The sequence below is a fragment of the Pseudophryne corroboree genome, assembly GCF_028390025.1.
Source record: "Pseudophryne corroboree isolate aPseCor3 chromosome 3 unlocalized genomic scaffold, aPseCor3.hap2 SUPER_3_unloc_39, whole genome shotgun sequence".
NCBI classification, from domain to species: domain Eukaryota; kingdom Metazoa; phylum Chordata; class Amphibia; order Anura; family Myobatrachidae; genus Pseudophryne; species Pseudophryne corroboree.
This window is the reverse complement of record NW_026967529.1, coordinates 1,067,481-1,091,281: the sequence shown is the minus strand read 5'-3', so window position 1 is coordinate 1,091,281 and position 23,801 is coordinate 1,067,481. Positions and strand designations below refer to the sequence as shown.

At 43.4% G+C, this 23,801-nt stretch overlaps 1 protein-coding gene across 1 annotated transcript; it reads right to left on the bottom strand.

The window, feature by feature from the left end:
* Positions 1-9,676: 9,676 nt before the first annotated feature.
* Positions 9,677-10,574, bottom strand: LOC134984159 (gastrula zinc finger protein XlCGF17.1-like; the record flags this gene model as incomplete). The annotated part of the gene is made up of 1 exon (XM_063949783.1): positions 9,677-10,574. A coding segment is annotated over one exon (864 nt), but the record flags the coding sequence as incomplete, so codon positions are not given.
* Between the last annotated feature and the right edge of the window lie 13,227 nt (positions 10,575-23,801).

Sequence of the window (23,801 nt, the reverse complement as noted above, 5' to 3'; positions counted from 1 at the left end):
GTGAGGCCGGCCCGGATGACGGATGTTGAAACAATGGGAGTTGCGGAAAGTGGTTATTGTGAGCCGGAAGAAAACAACGAGACAGGGCATCGGCCTTGGTGTTCTTAGAACCGGACCTGTAGGTGATGAAGAACTTGAATTGTGTAAAAAACAGCATCCAACGCGCCTGCCGAGCATTTAGCCGCTTTGCTGATTCAATATACTGTAGATTCTTGTGGTCAGTGAACACAGTAATGATATGCTTAGCTCCTTCAAGCCAATGCCTCCACTCCTCAAAAGCCCATTTGACTGCCAGCAACTCTCGATTACCAACATCATAGTTGGATTCTGCGGAGGATAATTTCCTGGACATGAAAGCACAAGGGTGTAACACCAGAGACTTGGGGTCTTACTGAGAAAGAATGGATCCCACTCCAACTTCTGAGGCGTCCACCTCGACAATAAAGGGAAGATCAGGGTTGGGGTGTCTGAGAACTGGAGCTGATAAGATCCTGAAACACAGCAGGAGCGTTAGACAGACCGAACGGCATCACAAGATATTCGTAATGTCCGGACTTTGTACTGAAAGCCGTCTTCCACTCATCCCCAGATCTTATTCGGATGAGGTTGTAGGCTCCTCTGAGATCGATTTTAGAGAAAATAACCGCAGTGCGGAGCTGATCAAACAACACCGAAATCAACGGCAAGGGGTAGGTGTTTTTAATCTTATTCAAGGCCCGGTAGTCTATGCATGGCCTTAGAGATCCGTCTTTTTTTTCAACAAAAAAAACCCTGCACTTAATGGAGATTTCGAGGGTCTAATAAACCCCTTCTTCAGGCTTTCCTGCACATAATCATCCATGGCCTTAGTCTCGGGTTCAGATAGTGCATAAAGTCTCCCTTTTGGCAGAGTGGCACCAGGGACAAGGTCAATGGTGCAGTCATATGACCGGTGGGGCGGCAGGATATTAGCGTTACCCTTAGAGAAAACATCAGCAAAATCCTGATATGCTGAAGGTATGAGTTCCGGAGTGACAGCCGCGACCCGGACTGGACAAGACATACATCCTTTAACACAGAAGGAACCCCACCGGGAAATTTCCCCAGACTGCCAATCTATGGTGGGATTAGGAAGAGCAAGCCAGGGGTGACCTAAAACGACAGGCACAGCCGGACAATGGGTGAGGAAAACTAAATTTTTTCGGAATGTAATGCCCCTACTGTCAATTGTACGGGGGGGTTCGATGGGTTATTACCCCATTAGAAAGTGGACCACCATCTAGTCCATGCATAGTGATAGGTCTATCCAATTGAAGCTGTGGAACCCCCTAGTGCCTGAGCCCAAGCACGATCCATAAAGTTCCCGGCAGCTCCACTATCAATGAAGGCTGAAACAAATGAACTGAGATTTTCTGAAGAAATTTTTACAGGAACTAACAAGGAATCATTTGAGCAGATTAACTGCAGACCCAAGTGAACCCCCTCACAATTCACTTGGTCAGAGCGTTTCCCTGTTTATTTGGGCAGTTACGCGCAACATGTCCCTTGCCACTACAATATATGCAGAGCCCAGAATTTAGCCTTCTGGCTCTCTCTTCTGGGGACAGCCGGGAGAGACCCACTTGCATGGGCTCCTCCACGTCTTCAGGGAGAGCATACACACATGGACTAGACCTGAAATTAGCCCCTCTTTCAGCCCTCCGCTCTCGGAGACGGTGATCAATCTTGATAGCAAGCTCCATGAGCTTATCTAAAGTCTCCAGAACTGGGTACTGAATGAGACTATCCTTGATTACTTCCAACAGACTGAGGCGAAACTGACTGCACAGGGCAGGATCATTCCAGCCACAGTCGATCGACCAACGGCGAGACTCTGTACAATACGCATCAGCAGGATTTTTACCCTGTTTAAGTGCACGTAGGTGGCTCTCGGCCGACGCTTCCCTATCTAGGCCTAATGACTTAAAGAAGGCATCTACTGTTAGCAAGGCTGCCTCATCAGATTTCAACCCAAAAGCCCAGGTTTGTGGATTGCCTTGAAGCAGAGACATCACAATGCCCACCTGCTGAGACTCTGTACCTGAGGACCGGGGCCTTAAACGAAAATAAAGTTTACAGCCTTCCTTAAAGTGAAAAATCTTTTCGGTTACCTGAAAAGCGATCAGGAAGGTGCATCTTAGGCTCAGGAATCATACCCGAGGAGGCTCGTAAAAGATCTTCCTGTGACCTCACCCGAAGGGTAAGATCCTGCACCATCTGAGTGAGTTCCTGAATCTGATTGGCTAAAAGCTGGCTGGGATTCTGTCCTAGTACTGCCGGATTCATCAGGACAGAATTTCAAGGCCACCCTGGTTTGAATATCAGATTTAGTTTGTTTTTTGTTTGGTTTTTGGGCCGGTAATAATGTTACATTCTCTGTGCTCTGAACGTAAGATTCTGAGTGGGTAAGTCCCGGGCACAGGAACGTGATGCTGTAATAAGAGGGAAGTTCAACAGCAACCCCTAGGACCCTAACTCCGTTGTTCCACCTGCGTGGTCAGTCTACGCCTGCGAGACTATGTTTTCTTGGGCCCGCGGCAGCCGCGTTTGAAGGGCAGATTTAGTCTGCCCAACTCCGATGCCCCCCGGTCATAATTGGAGACAAGGCGTAAACTGAGATAGGGGGACCTCTAACTAAATAAAACACAGAGCTAGGGGCTACTACAGTACTCAAACAAAATGTATGTGCGGCACGGCCGCCAGTGGAAAAAGAGAACAAAGGTAATGCTGTCCACACCCTACATGGCACAATCGTGTACCGGGGAGGACAGCTAGGGCGGAAAACCTCCGCAAAAGCACCAGCAACAAGTATAACGAAAATACTACGGCCTAGGTCACAAGACGCGGCAAAAGCCGCTACTCACAACACCGGGGGGAACTACCGCAGGTACACGAGAACCCCGACATTACAGACACTGGTTTCTACTGACTGGAGGACTGCAACAACAGACTTCTGAACACCAAGACACAGGACCACTGGAACCAGGTAGACCAGATCACAGAACACCGAACAGGTAATTCTCCAGAGCAGGAACAGCTCACAGGAAGCTATCACCAGCGTCTGTGTAAGGCACTGAGGGAGAATATAACAGGTATCTGCACCAATCGCTGCAGTGAACCTAATTTGATAATGTTGTGCAGCTGCCCTGCTGCACAACCACACACTGACAGGTGATAATTAATTATAAGGCAACAGGGAACGCGGTCCGCCTGTGGCATCCCCGTTGCCAAGGGTCCGGCGGCTCAGTGTGCACAGCGTCCTGGCAGCAGGAGGAGGCGTGGCGGACGTGACGCGCCAGCACTGCTGCTTAGCAATGGTTGGGCGCTGGCGAGAGCTGCCACACCTAACACTGTAGTGTACCTGTGCTGTGTTAGGAGTGCTGTCCTGGCTGTCACTGGTGTTTCATGTGCTGCAGCTGTATATGGGTGTTGTTGTCCTGGCTGTCACTGTGTTGTACAGGGTGCAGGGTCACTCTACTCCTGTATGCTGGAAATATAGGGGTGCTGCTGTTCAAATAACATTACACTGGCCCTGTATGCTATAAAAATTAAGGGGTACAGTTGTTAAAAATTAAAATCACACTGCTCCTGTATAATGTAAAATGTAGGGGTGTTGATGTTCAAATAACATTACACTGGTCCTGTATGTCATAAAAATTCAGGGGTGCAGTTGGTAAAATTAAAAGCCCACTTTTGTATGCTGTAAAATATAGGGGTGTTGCTGGTCAAATAACATTACACTGCCTTTCTATGCTGTAAGTATACAGGGGTGCTGTGAAAATAAATGGGAACTGTTCTGTGCGCTGTAATAATAAAGGGTGCTGTCCTGTGAAATGGAGAATAACAATTTGGAGTAAAAAATTGTGCAAGATCAGAAACCACTTCCAGTTCCTAATACTAGTGCTGAAGCTGCTGCTGCTACCAGTCATGACATTGCCGATTTCATTCTATCAACTTAATCTGCTAAGGTAGATGCCCAATGTTATAGATGGCGTGTAAAATCCAAGAAGCAAAAATTAATAATCGGAAGAATAAAAAAAATTATCTGACGAGAAACGTAAAATTGGCAAAATTTGCAATATGCCATTCACGACACAAAGTGGCAAGGTAAGGCTAAGGCCTTGGCCTATGTTCATGTCTGGTGGCTCAGCTTCTCATGAGGATGAAAGCCCTCCAGCCTCTCGAATAAAATTAAGCTTGTTAAAGCACAGGAATAAACATCTGTGAGTTCAGAGATATCGCAAATACCCAAGGAGAGTCCAAGTGTGTCCGCGGTTGCGATATCTAGGCCTGACCTTCCCAAGACTGTATGGAAAGAGGATACTACCATCATTTGCACGCCCCCTGCAAGTGCTGGGAGGAGCACCACCAGTCCAGTTGCTGATATTGAGATTGAGGATGTCACTGTAGAAGTACACCGGGATGAGCAGGATATTGGTGTAGCTGGCACTGAGGAGGAAGTTTATTATAAGGATTCTGATGGAGATGTGGTTGGTTTGAATAAGGCACCAGTGGAGACAATTGTTGTCCATGGGATGAGAAAGCACATTGACATGCCTGGGAAAAAAACAAGAAAGCCACCTCTTCGGTGTCAAATTATTTCTCCACAAATGTGGACAACAGGTGTCAAGCCATATGTTGCCTTTGTCAATCTGTAATAAGTCGGGGTAAGGATGTTCACCACCTAGGAACATCCTCCCTAATACGTCACCTGCTGCGCATTCATCCGAAGTCATTGTCAAGTTCAGAAACTTTGGGTAATAGCGTAAGCAGTCCACTGACACCTAAATCCCTTCTTCCTGTTGTACCCAAGCTCCTGCAAGTCACACCACCAACTCCCTCAATGTCAATTTCCTCCTCAGTCAGGAACATCAGTAGTCCTGCAGGCCATGTCACTGGCATGACTGACGAGTCCTCTCCTATCTGGTGGTACGCCTACTGCTGCTGCCGCCGCAGCTGTTGTTGCTTTTGGGAGCCGATCGTCAGAAGACCACTTGTACTACTTCAACTAAGCAATTGACTGTCCAACAGTCCTTTGCGAGGAAGATGAAATATGACAGCAGTCACCCTGTTGCAAAGCGGATAACTGAGGCCATAACAACTATGCTGGTGTTAGACGTGCGTCCGGTATCCGCCATTAGTGCAGTGGGATTTAGACAGCTGATGGACATTCTGTGTCCCCGATACCAAATTCCGTCTAGATTCCACTTCACTAGGCAAGCGATTCCCGGACTGTACAGGGACATTAAGAAAAGTGTCCTCAGTGTCCTGAAAAATGAGGTTGTACCCAGTGTCCACTTAACCATGGCCATGTGGACTAGGGCAGACTAAGAACTACATGACTGACAGCCCACTGGGTAGATTTATTGCATACTGCAGCAACAACAGCGGCGGCACCACTAGCAGCATCTCACAAACGCCAACTCGTTCCTAGGCAGGCTATGCTATGTATCACCGACAACCTCTTACGGAAACAGAGGGACATCATCACACAATGGCTTACACCACTTAGAATCTCCTGGGGATTTGTGATATCTGACAACGCCGCCAGTATTGTGCGTGCATTACATCTGGGCAAATACCAGCACATCCCATGTTTTGCACATACAATTAATTTGGTGGTGCAGAATTTTTTTAAAACGACAGGCGTGTAGGAGATGCTGTCGGTGGCCCGAAAAATTGCGGGCCACTTTCGACATTCAGCCACTGTGTGCCAAAGACTGGAGCGCCAGCAAACACTGATGCAAGAGGTGGTAAAGAGGGAGAATTCAACACTCTATATGCTTCAGAAGATGGAGGAGCAGCAAAAGGCCATTCAAGCCTATATGTCCACCTACGATACAGGCAAAGGAGAGGGAATACACCTGACTCAAGCGCAATGGAGAATGATTTCCGTGTTTTGCAAGTTTCTCAAACCCTTCAAACTTGCCACACGTGAAGCCAGTTCAGACTCTGCCAGCCTAAGTCAGGTCATTCCCCTCATCAGGCTTTTGCAGAAGCAGCTGGAGAAATTGAAGGAGGAGCTAAGATGGAGCGATTCCATTAAGTATGTGGGACTTATGGATGGAGGGTTTATATCTAAAGAAGCCTTAATGTGTGGCACACTCTTTTTTGTTTCATGAATAAATGAAAACCTAACTTTTATTATTTTAATTTAAGATAGATTTTTCAATAGGCATGACATAAGGCAATTGATTGTCAGCCGGGAAAGACAAATTAATGAAAGATATAAAATAATTTATATACCAGCACTACCTATGGGTAAATGGGTAGAGCAATAATTGATATAAGCAAGTGAAATATAAAAGGGATTTAAACACAGGTTTTATTTATCAAATTTATGAGATCCTTTCACAACGGGATTGTGATCTCAGAAAAAAACTCTTTTAAAGCTGCTCCCTGCAGAGCGTTACTACTGCATACAACCTAAGTGCTCCCTGCAGAGCATTACTACTGTATACAACCTAAGTGCTCCCTGCAGAGCGTTACTACTGCATACAACCTAAGTGCTTCCTGCAGAGGGTTACTACTGCATACAACCTAAGTGCTCCCTGCAGAGCGTTACTACTGCATACAACCTAAGTGCTCCCTGCAGAGCGTTACTACTGCATACAACCTAAGTGCTCCCTGCAGAGCGTTACTACTGCATACAACCTAAGTGCTCCCTGCAGAGCGTTACTACTGCATACAACCTAAGTGCTCCAGTTGTAAAAGGATCTCATAAATTTGATAATTAAAACCTGTGTTTAAATCCCTTTTATATTTCACTTGCTTATATCAGTTATTGCTCTACCCATATACCCATACATAGGTAGTGTTGGTATATAAATTATTTTATATCTTTCATTAATTTTTTGTCTTTCCAGGCTGACAATCAATTGCCTTATGTCATGTCTATTGAAAAATCTTTCTTAAATAAAAATAAAGTTGTTTTAATTTATTCATGAAACATAAAGAAAAAAGAGTGCGCCACACATTAAGGCTTCTTTAGATATAAGCCCACTATCGTTTTTTTCTAAACCCCCTAACCAGTCATTGCAATTTGCTTAATGGCGCACCTCCAACCAGATTAGCTAATTTTTGGTATTAACACTTTCGGATTATTCTCTCTATCGGTTGGTTCATACATAGAAGGATCATAAAACAATTATCATTTGGGCATGTGCATAGTCCCTTAGACTTAACGTCTTCCCTGGAAATACTTGTGGATGGAGCCCTTCATTCGCTTTGCCAGGATTCAAGGGTGTTCAATCTGTTCAAATCAGAGCACTACATTTTGGCCACCGTGCTCAATCCTAGGTTTAAAGCCTACGTTGTATCTCTCTTTCCGGACACAAGTCTGCAGAGGTGGAAAGACCTGCTGGTGAGAAAATTGTCTACTCAAGCGGAACGTGACCAGTCAACAGCTCCTCCTTCATTTTCTCCAGCAACTGGGGCTGCGAGGAAAAGGATAACATTTCCGAGCCCACTCGCTAGACACAAAAGTAACACTACAAGTGACACATTAACAGGAAATTGTTTCTGTCACCATAGCGACAATTATCTGGAAATAAGATAATACACAGACACATAAAAAGACTAAAAGGAAATCTTTTGTTTTTAAACAACTTTATTTCATATGTTTAATACACAGATTTTTCTCTATTTTTTAAACTTAAAAAATACTTTACTCTGCACAACATGGATAAAATATCCTTAAAGCACAGAAACAATTCAAGTTACATTGTAGTATTGCAGGTAAGTAAAACAGATGTATATCAGGAGAGCCAAAGGTCTATGCGGGTCATTGAGACCCAGCAACAATAGCGGCCCGCAGCAGTTTGCTGGTGGTGACAAAATTCACATGCGCAGTGGCCGCACAGACACACACATTGCGGTCGCATCCCTGAGGGGTGAATGTGGGTGGGCCGAGACCATTTTCCAGGGGCTGCGTGATGTCACATCTGCGTTCACCTCTGATTATTAACCCCCTATAAGCTTTCAGAGTGCACCTCATATCTCATCTTTTCCAAGTTACTACAAATGATATGAGATCGGTAGCAGCACTACTTTCAGGATTATTACACAGAACACACATAAAGGCTGACACAGCAAATAACAGTAACACATACAAGGGATTCATTAGAAATAAGGAAGTATAATCATCATTAAGTCTAATTATCAACTAGTTCTGTGCGGCACCCATACACCTCTTTACTGCCTCCAGCAGCCCCTGGTACTGCACTGCGGCCATCAGCCTTGTCTCCCCCCCCCTACTGCCACACCTGTCTACTTCCACTACGGCCACCGCCCTGTCTCCCCCCACTACTGACACAACCGTCTCCCCACACAAATGCCACCCTCCCCGTCTCCCCCAACTACAATCACCACCCTGTCTCCTCCCCACTACTGTCACCGTCTCTCCTCACTATTGCCACCATCTCCCCCACTATTGCCACCACCTTATCTCCCCCACTACTGCCACCGCCCCATCTCCAACTAGCCCCCACCTCCTCCCACTACTGCCCCCCACTACTGCCACTACCCAGTCTCCCCCAACTGCATCTGCTGTCTCCCCCCACTACTGCCACCACCGTTTCCCCCAATACTGCCACTGACATGTCTCTCCCCCACAACAGCATCTGCCCTGTCTCCCCCCACTACTCCCACCACTGTCTCCTTCCACTACTGCCACCGCCCTGTCTCCCCTACTACTGCCACCCACCCTGCCTCCACCCACTACTGCCTTGTCTCCCCACTGACACCTCAGCACTACTTGGGGACAATATTACCCACAGACAGCGCCTCCGGCAGCCCCCTCTACAGCAATAGTGCCACCACCCTGTCTCCACCTCTGACATCTCAGCACTGCTTGGGGATTCTTGGTACTGCTGGTAACAATCCATCTGCAGGTGGAAGAAAGCAGGGCAGTAAGGAGGCAGAAGCTGCTTCTGGTACCATGGACTCTGGTCATGTAGGGCTGGGAGAGTCAGTAAGATTATGTAGTCACCATCTTACAGGCAGCCGGTGAAGGGAGTAGAGAATGGGTGTTATGTGGAAGGAACGGGCTGGTTAGGTAACAGCCTGGCTGCTGCATTCTGTACAAGCTATAAGCGGTGCAATTCTTTTGCTGGGAGACCCAGGTAGAGGACATTGCAGTAGTCTATGCGTGATGATACAAGTACATGTATGACTGTAGGTAGATCTTCAGAGGGAAATAAGTGCTGGAGTCTGGCTATGTTCCTCAGATGAGGATCTGATTGTGGCTGATACCTGATGTCTAAGTGTCACTCCACCATCCAGGACACCAAGATTCTGCACATGATCAGCATTTTGTAACTCTGAACCCCCAAGTGTAAGTCTGGTTGGTTTGCAAAGCTGAGCTGTAGCCCTGCCCTTTGTTGGTGAGCTTCTACCATAAGGACCTGTTTCACCAGGACTGAATCACAGCTAACTGGCATCACCCACACCTGGAGCTCAGCTACACAACTATTTAGGATTGGTACCCGGAGCAAAAGACAGGTCATCTGCACAGCAGTGGTAGATGATGGCATAACATCTGATTATTTCACCCTGCGGTAGTATGTATATTGCAAAAAGCAACGGAGATAGGATAAGAACCTTGAAGAACACAGGGCAATGATAAGTATACTCCAGAAGATTAAAATGGTTCCTCACCTGAGTGATGTCTATTGTGTGTAACAAGAGCTGATTTATTTCTCAGAGTATAGAAATGGCCTCTCACCTGTGTGAGTTCGCTGATGTCTAACAAGATGTGATTTTTGTGTAAAACATTTCCCGCACACAGAGCAAGAAAATGGCTTCTCACCTGTGTGACTTCTATGATGTATAACAAGATGTGATTTACTTACACAACATTTCCCACACTCAGAGCAAGAAAATAGCTTCTCACCTGTTTGACTTCTCTGATGTATAACAAGATCTGATTTGTGTGCAAAACATTTCCCACACTCAGAACATGGAAATTCCTTCTCACCTGTGTGACTTCTCTGATGTGTAACAAGTTGTGATTTCTGTGTAAAACATTTCCCGCACTCAGAACATGGAAATGGCTTCTCACCTGTGTGACTTCTGTGATGTCTAACAAGATCTGATTTCAGTGCAAAACATTTCCCGCACTCAGAGCAAGAAAATGGCTTCTCACCTGTGTGACTTCTGTTATGTATAACAAGATGTGATTTGTGTGCAAAATATTTTCCACACTCAGAACATGGAAATGGCTTCTCACCTGTGTGACTTCTATTATGTCTACCAAGAACTGATTTGTGTGCAAAACATTTCCCACACTCAGAACATGGAAATGCCTTCTCACCTGTGTGACTTCTCTGATGTATAACAAGTTGTGATTTCTGTGTAAAACATTTCCCACACTCAGAACATGGAAATGGCTTCTCACCTGTGTGACTTCTCTGATGTGTAACAAGTTGTGATTTCCATGTAAAACATTTCCCACACTCAGAGCAAGAAAATGGCTTCTCACCTGTGTGACTTCTGTGATGTATAACAAGATGTGATTTTTCTGCAAAATATTTTCCACACTCAGAACATGGAAATGGTTTCTCACCTGTGTGACTTCTGTTATGTCTGACAAGAACTGATTTGTGTGCAAAACATTTCCCACACTCAGAACATGGAAATGCCTTTTCACTTGTGTGACTTCTCTGATGTGTAACAAGTTGTGATTTCTGTGTAAAACATTTCCCACACTCAGAACATGAAAATGCCTTCTCACCTGTGTGACTTCCCTGATGTGTAACAAGTTGTGATTTCTGTGTAAAATATTTCCCACTCAGAGCAAGAAAATGGCTTCTCACCTGTGTGACTTCTGTTATGTATAACAAGATGTGATTTGTGTGCAAAATATTTTCCACACTCAGAACATGGAAATGGTTTCTCACCTGTGTGACTTCTGTTATGTCTAACAAGAACTGATTTGTGTGCAAAACATTTCCCACACTTAGAACATGGAAATGGCTTCTCACCTGTGTGACTTCTCTGATATGTAACAAGTTGTGATTTCTGTGTAAAACATTTCCCACACTCAGAACATATCAGTGGCCTTTCACTTAACTTACCTGTGTGTGTGTTAATAGGCTTTGTGTCCTGTGTAAAACATTTGGCATCTATAGAACAGGGAAACACTGGCCCTCATTCCGAGTTGGTCGCTAAGTTTTTCGTTCGCACAACCTATTCGCAAAGTTGCGTTAATGTAGTAAATTAGCGAACATCCGCCCCCAACGTATTTTTGCTCATTCGTACGCAGTATTACACAAAGTGGGCGTACGCCAAATGACATCGCAGCAATGCGAAAACATCGCAGCAATACGAAACCATCGCATTAACACATACTTCATCGTAAAAATACTAAGTTGTAGTAGATTTACACATTCATAATTAAAAGTGCTCACTTTTGCGGCCAAACGCACCACAATGGTTTTTTTTTACTATTAAGTGGAATAACACCTTCCAATTAAAAGTCCACAAGGCCGCCTCAATTACAAATCCAATTAGTGTAATGAATTGTAATGTTCATGATCAATTAAGTCTTTTTAAAATACCTGAAGAACACTTTGTAGCCATAATTGTACCTAAACTTTTTTGAAATTTAAATATAAATAAAGTTGTTTGCAATGTGCTTGGTATAATTTGTTTTATTTTATTTTTTAAGTAGAGTTTTAGTATGTGAATGAAGGTGTTTGCATGTTTATTTAGACAATAACAACATATGTTTTTTTTACATTTTAAACAAACTTACGTTAGATGTATGAAATGTTTTAGGTAATAATTGTCTGTTCGTCAATCTGCTGTTCCTTTATTGCATTAATAAATAATAAACACCCGCTTAACTTTAAAAAAAAATTTTTATTATTGTTTTTTTTTAAAAACTTTAAAATATAAACTGTTTTTTTTTTGGGTTAGAAACACAAATTACAACATCGATTGCATTTTGTCAACAAGACCCAGCAAGGCCTGGAGATGTATTCGCATGCTCCCAATAATGGCCGCAAAAGATGTGGGATCTCCAACGGCAACATCTGAAATTAAGAGATAACATAAACATTAATAACTTACTCACATTACTTATTATACAAGCAAGGCACAAAGCACACTTTAATGCAGGCATGTCCAAACTGCATCCCTCAAGCTGGTGTGAAACTACATATACCAGCATGCCTTGACACAATTTTGGGGCCAGGGAATGGCAAAGCTGTATCAGGGCATGCTGGGATGTGTAGTTTCTCAACAGTTGTAGGTCCGCAGTTTGGACAGGCCTGCTTAATGGCAAAGTTACAACATCATGGCTGTTTTATGGTACAATCATTAGCAGAACAACACACAAGCCTGCTCAGCCTTTTTGTTTTTGAAAAAAGTGTACCAGACCATGGGGTACATTTACTACTATGTGAGTTCTATTTAAGATGGAGCGTTGCCCATAGCAATCAAGCAAAAATACTAATATTATCTTGTAGAAGTGGTTAAACAATTGTAAAGTATATTCTTATTGGTTGCTGATAACTACCATCTTCGTCAATGTTACACCATGTTGGCATTCATTTACATCTGTGTTTTTTACTGTTAAATTTTTATGGGTTTGGTCCTGCCTCATCACACTGCATATCAACATCTTCAGAAGGACAACATATCCTAGCATGCCCACAATCCCTGAAAGCTGCCCTTACTAAATAAGGTCAAACAGGTTTGAATGTATCCAAACATAATTTTCAGAGTGTAACTTTCACACCACAAATCATTGTGTCATTAGGCTGCCTAACAAAGTGAAGCATGTGATTTGTAAGTGCAAATATGAAGACTACACAGGCACAAGTGTAAAAGACCAACAACATACTAAACTCCACTCAGGTCTAACTGTTTCCCTGAAAACCTAACACATATAAACCCTGTTGTCCTGGCAACCCTGTCGACCTAATGAGTGTCGACCTACAGTGGACACACAAAACATTGGCCACATAAACACTGTACATATAATTACACTTTCAAAAATGTAAATGCAACATGTAGACGATGAATAATCACACAAATAGTTGTCCTTGGTACAACAATTCCAACAGTACAACACTGCATGTTTTGTCATTGTAAGTGTAAGTAGGTTTTGTGTTTTTTTTTAACATGTTAAAACACTTACTTTCCTCTGCAACATGATGGTTTGCAGGAAACACATCAGGGGCTTCTTGTGCCCACTCACTGGGTGGGGAAGGCGGCTGGATGGGGGAAGGCGGGTGGATGGGGGAAGGAGGAGGGATTGGGGAAGGAGGAGGGATGGGGGAAGGAGGCTGGATGGGGGAAGGAGGCTGGATTGGGGATATAATTTCAGAGGGTGGGTCTGATTGAGAGGGCGAGGGGTGTGGAGAGAAAGTTAAGCCAATAGAGGGTGAGGGGGGCTGAGAAGGGGATTTTGAAGTTGAAGGAGAAGGGGTATGGGAAGGAGGAGAAGGGGTCACAGAAAGAGACGGAGAGGTGGGGTGAGAAGGGGAGTGGAAAGTGGAGTGGGCCTGGGAAGCTGAGGGGGCGTGGGAAGCTGAGGGGGAGTGGGAAGCTGAGGGGGACTGGGAAGCTGAGGGGGACTGGGAAGCGGAGGGGGACTGGGAAGTTGAGGGGGACTGGGAAGCTGAGGGGGCGTGGGAAGCTGATGTGGACTGGGAAGGGGAGGGGGATTGAGAAGGGGAGGGGGACTGGGAAGGGGAGGGGGATTGAGAAGGGGAGGGGGACTGGGAAGGGGAAGGGGGCTGCGAGCTCTGCCATTGTTGTCATCCTATAATGTAAAATAATAAAAAATTTAGTTATCATGTTAAATTACATAGTAAACATTTTGAAATTTCACTGTTCTGTTCCATGTAAAAGACTAATTTTTTTTTTTTGGTTCAAAAAATAACATTGTAAAAACCTCTTCATGTTGCCCACATCAAACTAAATGAGTCCAAAGTATTATTTTGAAGCTCATTTCTTAATCTATTCCATTGAGTCATATTGACTGGTCTAGGCAACCTCACCAGATCACTATTCCAGGCGGGTTCACTACGGCTGGCCGGCGGTCGGGCTCCCGGCGCCCAGCATAGCGGCGCCGGGAGCCCGACCGCCGGCTGACCGACAGTGTGGCGAGCGCAAATGAGCCCCTTGCGGGCTCGCTGCGCTCGCCACGCTACGGGCACGGTGGCGCGATACGCGCGCCACACTATTTTATTCTCCCTCTATGGGGGTCGTGGACCCCCACGAGGGAAAATAAGTGTCGGTATGCCGGCGGTCGGGCTCCCGGCGCCGGTATACTGAGCGCCGGGAGCCCGACCGCCGGCATACAGAATGCCACCCTTCCAGGCACCTTATTATATAGACAGCACTGATATAGATTTTGGGTACAGTTACCTTCCTGGTTATTAATTCTGTAAAACATGCACTTGTTTGGTGGCACTTTGCTACAGTCAGTACTGTTTGCCCTAACCACACACACTGTCCTATTTTCAAAAAATGGACACTCAAGGTTGCAATTAGCCTACCACTTAGTGTAAATTGTGGGTAATTCCAAGGGGATTACAGCAGGAATTTAGTTCGCAATTGGCCAAAACCATGTGCACTGCAGGGGAGGCAGATATAACATGTGCAGATAGAGTTAGATTTGGGTGGGTTATTTTATTCTGTGCAGGGTAAATACTGGCTGCTTTATTTTTACAATGCAAATTAGATTGCAGATTGAACACACCCCACCCAAATCTAACTCTCTCTGCACATGTTAAATATGCATCCCCTGCAGTGCACATGGTTTTTCCCAATTGTTAACTAAATTCCTTCTGCGAGCAACTTGGACTTACCCCCATTAGCACAATTTATGCTAATAATCTTATGTAATGTAACTTACTTCGTGTATGCATAGAACGTATTTGCTGGCGGATCTCCGCCAACAGATCGGGAGTCCTCCTGCGGAGATCACTCCACCTCCTCTCTAGTTGGATGATTGTCCGCCTGCTGCGGACGCGAGTCCGCAGCAGGCGGCGGACCTCCGCGTAGGCCTCGCGCTTAACCCGATTGGGGATGAAGCGCCCAACGCGGCCTACACGGCGGTCCATCACCGCAACCAGGACGCGGAGCTCCCGCCTGGTGAACGGTGCAGCACTCATCATGGCAATGGCGTTTTCCTTATTTGGGCATATATTTATAGTGTCTGTTAGCATGTGATTGGTCCAAAATCTATGTTGTCATTTCTAATAACTTTATTGATCTTTGCAATGCTGTGAAGAGCAGAGTGTTATTTCGCACGAGCGGAAATACGCATTAGCAGAAGCAAATATTTTTTAAAAACAAAATAAAAAAAAACACAAACACAGACACAGAGACACACAGTTTTGTAAAAATTACTATACATATCTGTGTACTCACCACAGTTTGTGTGATCATTCAGCTGGACAGTCACAAAGTGGGCAACATTCAGTATCATTTGTTTGTGTGTTTGTTTACATAATCAGGATTTGAGGATATAAAACAAATAAGGACACTATTTAGCAACATTACAGTATTTTTATTTCTAACTAAACATTGTAAGCTTAACGTGTTTGCGGATTTTGACGATAAGAAATATTACAAATTCCAACACAACAAAAGCATTACACAATCACTTTACAATATCAGACAAAATGTCAACATTTAAAAAAAAAAATAAGCATACTGTGCTTTTAAATATTTAAAAAAAGAAAATATCCAAACACTATACCTGAAATATTCGGCAACAATGCTTGCCCTGACTTGGCTACCCCTCCGTGTAACACTCCCCCCACCGAAGTGTCGAACAACCCCTGGCTCCTCATCAGGCAATTCCTCTGCCTGAGGAAGCTCTACACTACTCCTTACCGCGATATTATGTAGTATTGCGCACAGGACCACTATTTTACTTGCCATCTCCGGCGAATACATGATGTCGCCACCAGTGCGGTGGAGCCCACGAAACCGCCCTTTAAGGACACCAATTGTGCGCTCCACCAGCTGCCTAGTGGCAGTAAGCGCGGAGTTAAATGCCATCTGTGGTCCTGGCCTGGGATTACGGTAAGGAGTCATGAGCCAGGGGGTGCAAGGATATCCACGGTCTCCTGTTGGATGAAAATCCAAAAATTAGAAATAGTATATTTGTAAATTTATTTTTTTTTTGTAAACCAAAAATTTGCACCAACTCACCCAATAACCACATGTCTGCTCGTTGACTTGATCTTAATCTCTGCCATATCCCTGATTGTCTAATGACATATGCATCATGTGAACTTCCAGTAAACTTGGCATTCAGGGAAAGGATCTGGAGGGATGGCCCACAAACAACCATTACATTCAGAGAATGAAACAGTTTCCTGTTTCTATAAATTTCTTCATTATGTCTTGGTGGCTGAATAGCAACATGTGTGCCATCCACAACCCCAATAACATGTGGGAAGCGACTACCACCTTCCTCAAATTGCCGCTTCACCACATCTAGGGCACCAACATCCAAAGGCATATCAATGAATTGCTTCACCCGCTTTAGGAAAGCCTGGCAGACACGCCGCAGGACCTTACTGAACTGGCCCTGCGACATGCCAACCAGGTCTCCCACAACATGCTGATATGAGGCTGTAGCCAAAAAATGTAACACAGCAAGGAATTGTGTCAATGGTGGTATTGCTGTAGGATACCGAATTTCTGACTCCAGATCACTCTCTATTATGGAGAGAGTGTCTAGGATTAGATGTGGTGGCAGCCTGTATCTACGCACCACCACATCATCTGGCATCCCAAAAAGTAGGACACGGGTTCGGAAAATTGGTGGCCTAGCACGCCTCCGTTGCCTTGGTTGATGAGGAGCCGGTTGTGGTTGTGGGGCTGGCGGTTGGGGTGGGAGTGCTGGCGTGGGTTGGGGAGGTAGGGCTTCGGCTGCGATAAATATAGACATAACACACTTTTTTGAAAAAAAAAAGATAAAATGTTGAATAATACAAAAACAAAGTTTGAAAAATATACAAACAATAAATGTTAAAAAAAAGGTGGTGTCAACTTACTGCAGGAGCGTACGACATTTTTTCTGGGTTCAATTCAGGAACAAAATGAAAAATAAAATTTTAGAAACATAATATATTAATAATTGTCTAAAAACTACATATGTTCATTTGTGAAATACAAAAAATGTAAGTTTCAAAATTTCTGAGCATCAAACACATCACAAACACCATAAAAAAATTAAAAAAAAAAAACATTTAAAGAAATCAAATTACAAAAAAAAACATTTAGTAGCTAGTCCAGGAAAGAAAAACACTACTTTGCAGATCAATCCTGGTAACAAAAAATACATTTATTTTCAAAATGGAAAAAAAACATAATCACAACACTTTGAACAAACACAAACAGGCACCAACACAGGCCAAGGGCACTTACCTGATCCAAAATCAATAAAGGAAGTCTTTGTGTTATCTAGCACACAAATAAATCCAAAGATACAAGGGTTACGTCACCCAAAAAAAAACTCCTACAAGAGAACAAAAATGACAGTCAAAAACAACATACAGACCATTAAAACAAACAAGCACCAACACAGGCCAAGGGCACTTACCTGATCCAAAAACAATAAAGGAAGTCTTTGTGTTATCTGGCACACAAATAAATCCAAAGATACAAGGGTTACGTCACCCAAAAAAAAACTCCTACAAGAGAACAAAAATGACAGTCAAAAACAACATACAGACCATTAAAACAAACAAGCACCAACACAGGCCAAGGGCACTTACCTGATCCAAAAACAATAAAGGAAGTCTTTGTGTTATCTAGCACACAAATAAATCCAAAGATACAAGGGTTACGTCACCCAAAAAAAAAAAATCCTACAAGAGAACAAAAATGACAGTCAAAAACAACATACAGACCATTAAAACAAACAAGCACCAACACAGGCCAAGGGCACTTACCTGATCCAAAAACAATAAAGGAAGTCTTTGTGTTATCTAGCACACAAATAAATCCAAAGATACAATTGTTACGTCACCCAAAAAAAAATACTACAAGAGAACAAAAATGACAGTCAAAAACAACATACAGACCATTAAAACAAACAAGCACCAACACAGGCCAAGGGCACTTACCTGATCCAAAATCAATAAAGGAAGTCTTTGTGTTATCTAGCACACAAATAAATCCAAAGATACAAGGGTTACGTCACCCAAAAAAAAAATACTACAAGAGAACAAAAATGACAGTCAAAAACAACATACAGACCATTAAAACAAACAAGCACCAACACAGGCCAAGGGCACTTACCTGATCCAAAAACAATAAAGGAAGTCTTTGTGTTATCTAGCACACAAATAAATCCAAAGATACAAGGGTTACGTCACCCAAAAAAAAAATACTACAAGAGAACAAAAATGACAGTCAAAAACAACATACAGACCATTAAAACAAACAAGCACCAACACAGGCCAAGGGCACTTACCTGATCCAAAATCAATAAAGGAAGTCTTTGTGTTATCTAGCACACAAATAAATCCAAAGATACAAGGGTTACGTCACCCAAAAAAAAAATACTACAAGAGAACAAAAATGACAGTCAAAAACAACATACAGACCATTAAAACAAACAAGCACCAACACAGGCCAAAGGCACTTACCTGATCCAAAAACAATAAAGGAAGTCTTTGTGTTATCTAGCACACAAATAAAACCAAAGATACAAGGGTTACGTCACCCAAAAAAAAACTCCTACAAGAGAACAAAAATGACAGTAAAAGCAATGAAGCACAGGTTTTTTTGCAAAAATGGACTTTCAAAATATATATCTGTATTAAAAAATAACAAACAATCAACATAAAATAAACACTTTTAAAATAAAAAATTAACAAGACGATTTCCAGAATACTCACAAACGAAAAAACGCAAAAAAAATGCTACACTGTCTATATTCTAAACGCAAACGAAGGACAAATGTATGCTTGACAATTACTCACTCTGAAAATTCCTATAGCACCTTCACGCACAAGCCAACAAACTCAAGTGAAAGAAAATCCAAACTACCTACACTCACAGCGTGCAAAGTAGGCCCTTAAATAAGCAGTGCAATCATTAACCAGATTAAGTGTACACCTGTGTGAATTAACGCTACGCACGTAGGTATATAAGCGCACACACCTCGGCGTACACACGTCATCACAAACATGGCTTCTCGTGAGCAAATCGCAGCAGAGATGGACCGCATTGCAGAGCATCAGATGGCATTGCAGCAAAAACGCCTAGAGTGCCAAAGGCGCATGTTGGAATACGCCTCTGCGGATGTTGAGGCAGGACCTAGTACTCTGCAAATGTCTGCTTCTGAACCACAACAATTGAGTGGGGATACCCTGCCACACACACAGAGTGACCAAACTGAGGGAGAATTGGCTTTAGCCACACAAACACAACAGACAGAAGCTGCTAGTGAGGAGGAAGATGGTGATGACCAACAAGAAGAAACCTCACAGGCTACCTCCAGACGGAAAAAAAGACAGCCTGCATTCACTAAGAGGGAGTTGCGTGTCTTGGTCACGCAGGCCATGTCCAAAATACATAGAGGCCCAAAAAACATGGGGGCTGCTTCAAAAGAACGCATCTGGAGAGACATCACAAAATCTGTGAATGAAGTTGGCTCTGTCGTTAGAACATCGCAGGAAGTGAGACGACGGTAAGTGCATCTTGACAATCCTTTTTCTGTGCTAAGTTGACAAAAAAATGTAGTTACATGTGATGTTATGTCTAGCAAACACAAGCAGAACATGTGTGCTATATATTTACTTCGACCAATAATAATACTCAACTTTGTCCCTCTTTCACAATACATATGTAGGTGGGCCGACTTCAAATCCCGCCTGAAGGCAAAGAGGGCTGCGGAGTGGAATGCCTCAAGGGCTACAGGGGGGGGACCACCTGTCGCTGTGGAGTTTACCGACTTGGAGGAGATGGCGATGGCCTGTGTCAGTTATGAGGAGGGCCAAGGGGTGTCTCATATGGACACGGACCTGCCTGAGATTCTGACGGGACATGACTTGGAAGGTAAGTTTAAACATTTATTTGTCTGTAATTTGAACTGTATTTATAATCTTAAACTAATTTTGTATCCAACTTTTTCCCCACACATTCTTCTATTTGCTTGCCACTAAACACAGCACAGGGGGGTGATCAGTTTGAGTCACAGGACGGTTATGTGGTTGAGGCTGAGGTGGTGGGACCTAGTGGGTCTGGCAGTGTGGGCCAACAAATCCCACCTCTGCAGGTTCCTACTGGCCCCCCCACCCAACCCTCTGCTATCCCGGAGATCCTGCTTGAAATCGCTAGGTATGGTGAGAGCCTAAATACGTTTCAAGACGGGGTCATCCGGGAGGTAAGCCAGATATCTGTCCGGCTCACTGAGCTCCGAACCTGTGTTGAGCAAGGTGTTGCTCAACTCTGCCAAAGTCTGGCAGAGATCAGGCAGGGACAAGAACAACTTGCCACCTCAAACCAAAGCCTTGCAAATACATCTTGCAAGGGCTCCAGGCCATCGCTGTCTCCCTTGCCCACAGTGGCAGAGAGCCAACCACATCGGCTCCCTCCCCTGCCCCTGCCCAGGAAGAACAGCCCACTGGGCACTCCGCAGACCAAGCAAAGAAGATCAAAAAAAAAAAAGAAGAAAGTGATGTCTCTCCAGATGGGCAGCACCCATGTTTTTGATGTTGCCTCTATGTTATTTTGGAGTTGGCTTGTGTGGCCAGAATGGAACACTCCCTCTTAGTGAAATGTCTTCTTTCTGTTTGGAGGAATTGTAGCCTGTGAGTTTTTATTTATAAACACCAGAGCCATCTTCCTCTTACTAGTGTGCTATGTATTGTTGTGTTTGTGTGGTGGATCCTAATTCTTTCTCATTTGGTATAAAATTTTTGTGTGGCAGGGTGTGTAATATGTTTAATTTATGCTTTTAAAATATACTTTTGACAGAAGCAGAAATTTGCAGAGTACTGAGTTCTGCTATATAATTATTGTCAGTGCCATCTGCTTGCTGCTTGGTCCATCTCTGCCTGTGAGACTCACGTGGAGCCATGTTGTTTAAATGTTGTGTAATATTATTACAGTAATAAAAAATATCTATACAAAATTCGTGCAATTTCTTCAAGGTAATGCATTAGGTAAATCTTAGTTCCAGAAAGATTAGGACAGCATATAGACACTTGTAGACCAATCTGCAATTTCTCCTTAAAAATATAATAAAAAAAAAAAAAACAGGTATGCTTTGCACCACACTTTAATGTCCATATTAAGTAAACAGACACGACAAGTTTATTAAATATCTATGGTCAACAGGACATCATTTAAAACATTGACAGATATTATTAACATATATTATTGTGACTTTTAAGACTAAATAATAGTGTATGCTGCATTATGTGGGTGTTGGTTAATTTTTAACAATGTAGCAGATTTCAATAACTTTAACAAATAATTTCACTTGTTTGTATTTAGTAGTCTAACACACATTAAAACATTTAAAAAAAAAATGCTTACACACCAACGTGAACCAAAATAACAACCTTATTTGACAGTGTGTGAGATTAATATGTGAGTAGAATAAACATGTAATGTGTGTTCAGACAATTGCTGGTTGGTAACTTTCATCTGCTCATTAATTAACAAGTAATTGGACATCAGATGAATGTGCTCTCCAATTAACTGCTAATTACTGCATACACACTTGTACCAGTACTTCGCAAATGTAGAGTAACTGCAGACCTACTCGGCTGCTGCGTGAATGTTGCTACGGTTTCCTATGTTAGTTTTAACAGCGACAATGTTTATTTGCGAAAAACACGCCCATTGCAAGTTGCATACTCCCACACTGTACGCCCACTTTCACGCCCATGTCGGAGCATTGCGAAGTCTCGCCTCCGCCATGCCCACGCCACTCCTCGTTTTCGTTTGCCAGTTACGGCTTTTTTTTTTCTGAGTAATTTTGCACAGTTGTCGTACGTATGTACTCGCGCATGCGTAATCACGCATTTGCGCATGCGCAGATACTTACATTTCGTACATTTGCGTTGCGATGACTCTTAGCGATCAACTCGGAATGAGGGCCAATGGGTATTACGGTGTGTAATAATGTGTAATGGGCATTACAGTGTGTAATAATGTGTAATGGGAATTACGGTGTGTAATAATGTGTAATGAGCATTACGGTGTGTAATAATGTGTAATGGGCATTACGGTGTGTAATAATGTGTAATGGGCATTACGGTGTGTAATAATGTGTAATGGGCATTACAGTGTGTAATAATGTGTAATGGGCATTACGGTGTGTAATAATGTGTAATGGGCATTACGGTGTGTAATAATGTGTAATGGGCATAACAGTGTGTAATAATGTGTAATGGGCATTACGCTGTGTAATTATGAGTAATGGGCATTACGGATGTGTAATAATGTGTAATGGGCATTGCGGATGTGTAATAATGTGTAATGGGCATTACGGTGTGTAATAATGTGTAATGGGCATTACGGATTTGTAATAATGTATAATGGGCATTACGGTGTGTAATAATGTGTAATGGGCATTATGGTGTGTAATAATGTGTAATGGGCATTATGGTGTGTAAGAATGTGTAATGGTCATTACGGTGTGTAATAATGTGTAATGGGCATTACAGTGTATAATAAAGTGTAATGGGCATTACGGTGTGTAATAATGTGTAATGGGCATTACGGTGTGTAATAATGTGTAATGGGCATTACGGTGTGTAATAATGTGCAATGGGCATTACAGTGTGTAATAATGTGTAATGGGCATTACGGTGTGTAATTATGTGTAATGGGCATTACGGATGTGTAATAATGTGTAATGGGCATTGCGGATGTGTAATAATGTGTAATGGGCATTATGGTGTGTAATAATGTGTAATGGGCATTACGGATTTGTAAGAATGTGTAATGGTCATTACGGTGTGTAATAATGTATAATGGGCATAACAGTGTGTAATAAAGGTGGTCATTCCGAGTTGTTCGCTCGTTATTTTTCTTTCGCAACGGAGCGATTAGTCGCTAATGCGCATGCACAATGTCCGCAGTGCGACTGCGCCAAGTAAATTTGCTATACAGTTAGGTATTTTACTCACGGCATTACCAGGTTTTTTTTCGTTCTGGTGATCGTAATTTGATTGACAGGAAGTGGGTTGGGTTCCCTGAGAGCTGGAACCCCCGAACTTCACGCTCTGAGCCCGGATCCGAGTCTGGCTCATGAATTCCAGGCTCGGAAACCAGAACAAGGCAAAACGTCATCATCCCACTGTCAGATTCTCGCGGGATTTGGATTCCATATAAACAGCCACGCATCTCCACCATTTTCACTCCAGACTTGGAGAGTGAGGGAGACAGACCTCTGTCTCTCTCTGTGGGTGGTGGCGTTGGGTGGGGTTAGCGTGTGCTCTGTAGTGGTGCTGCTGCAGTCACTGTGAGTTACGTTCTCTGTGCTCTGAACGTAAGATACTGAGTGGGTAAGTCCCGAGCACAGGAAAGTGACGCTGTAATAAAAGGGAAGTTCAGCAGCAACCCCTAGGACCCTAACTCCATTGTTCAACCCGCGTGGTCCGTCTACGCCTGCAAGTCTATGTTTTCTTGGGCCCATGGTAGCTGCATTTAAAGGGCGGATTAAGTCTGCCCAACTCCGATGCCCCCCGGTCTTAATTAGAGACGGGGCGAGAACACCGGGACCTCTAACTAAATAAAACACAGAGCTAGGGGCTACTACAGAACTCAAACAAAATGTATGTGTG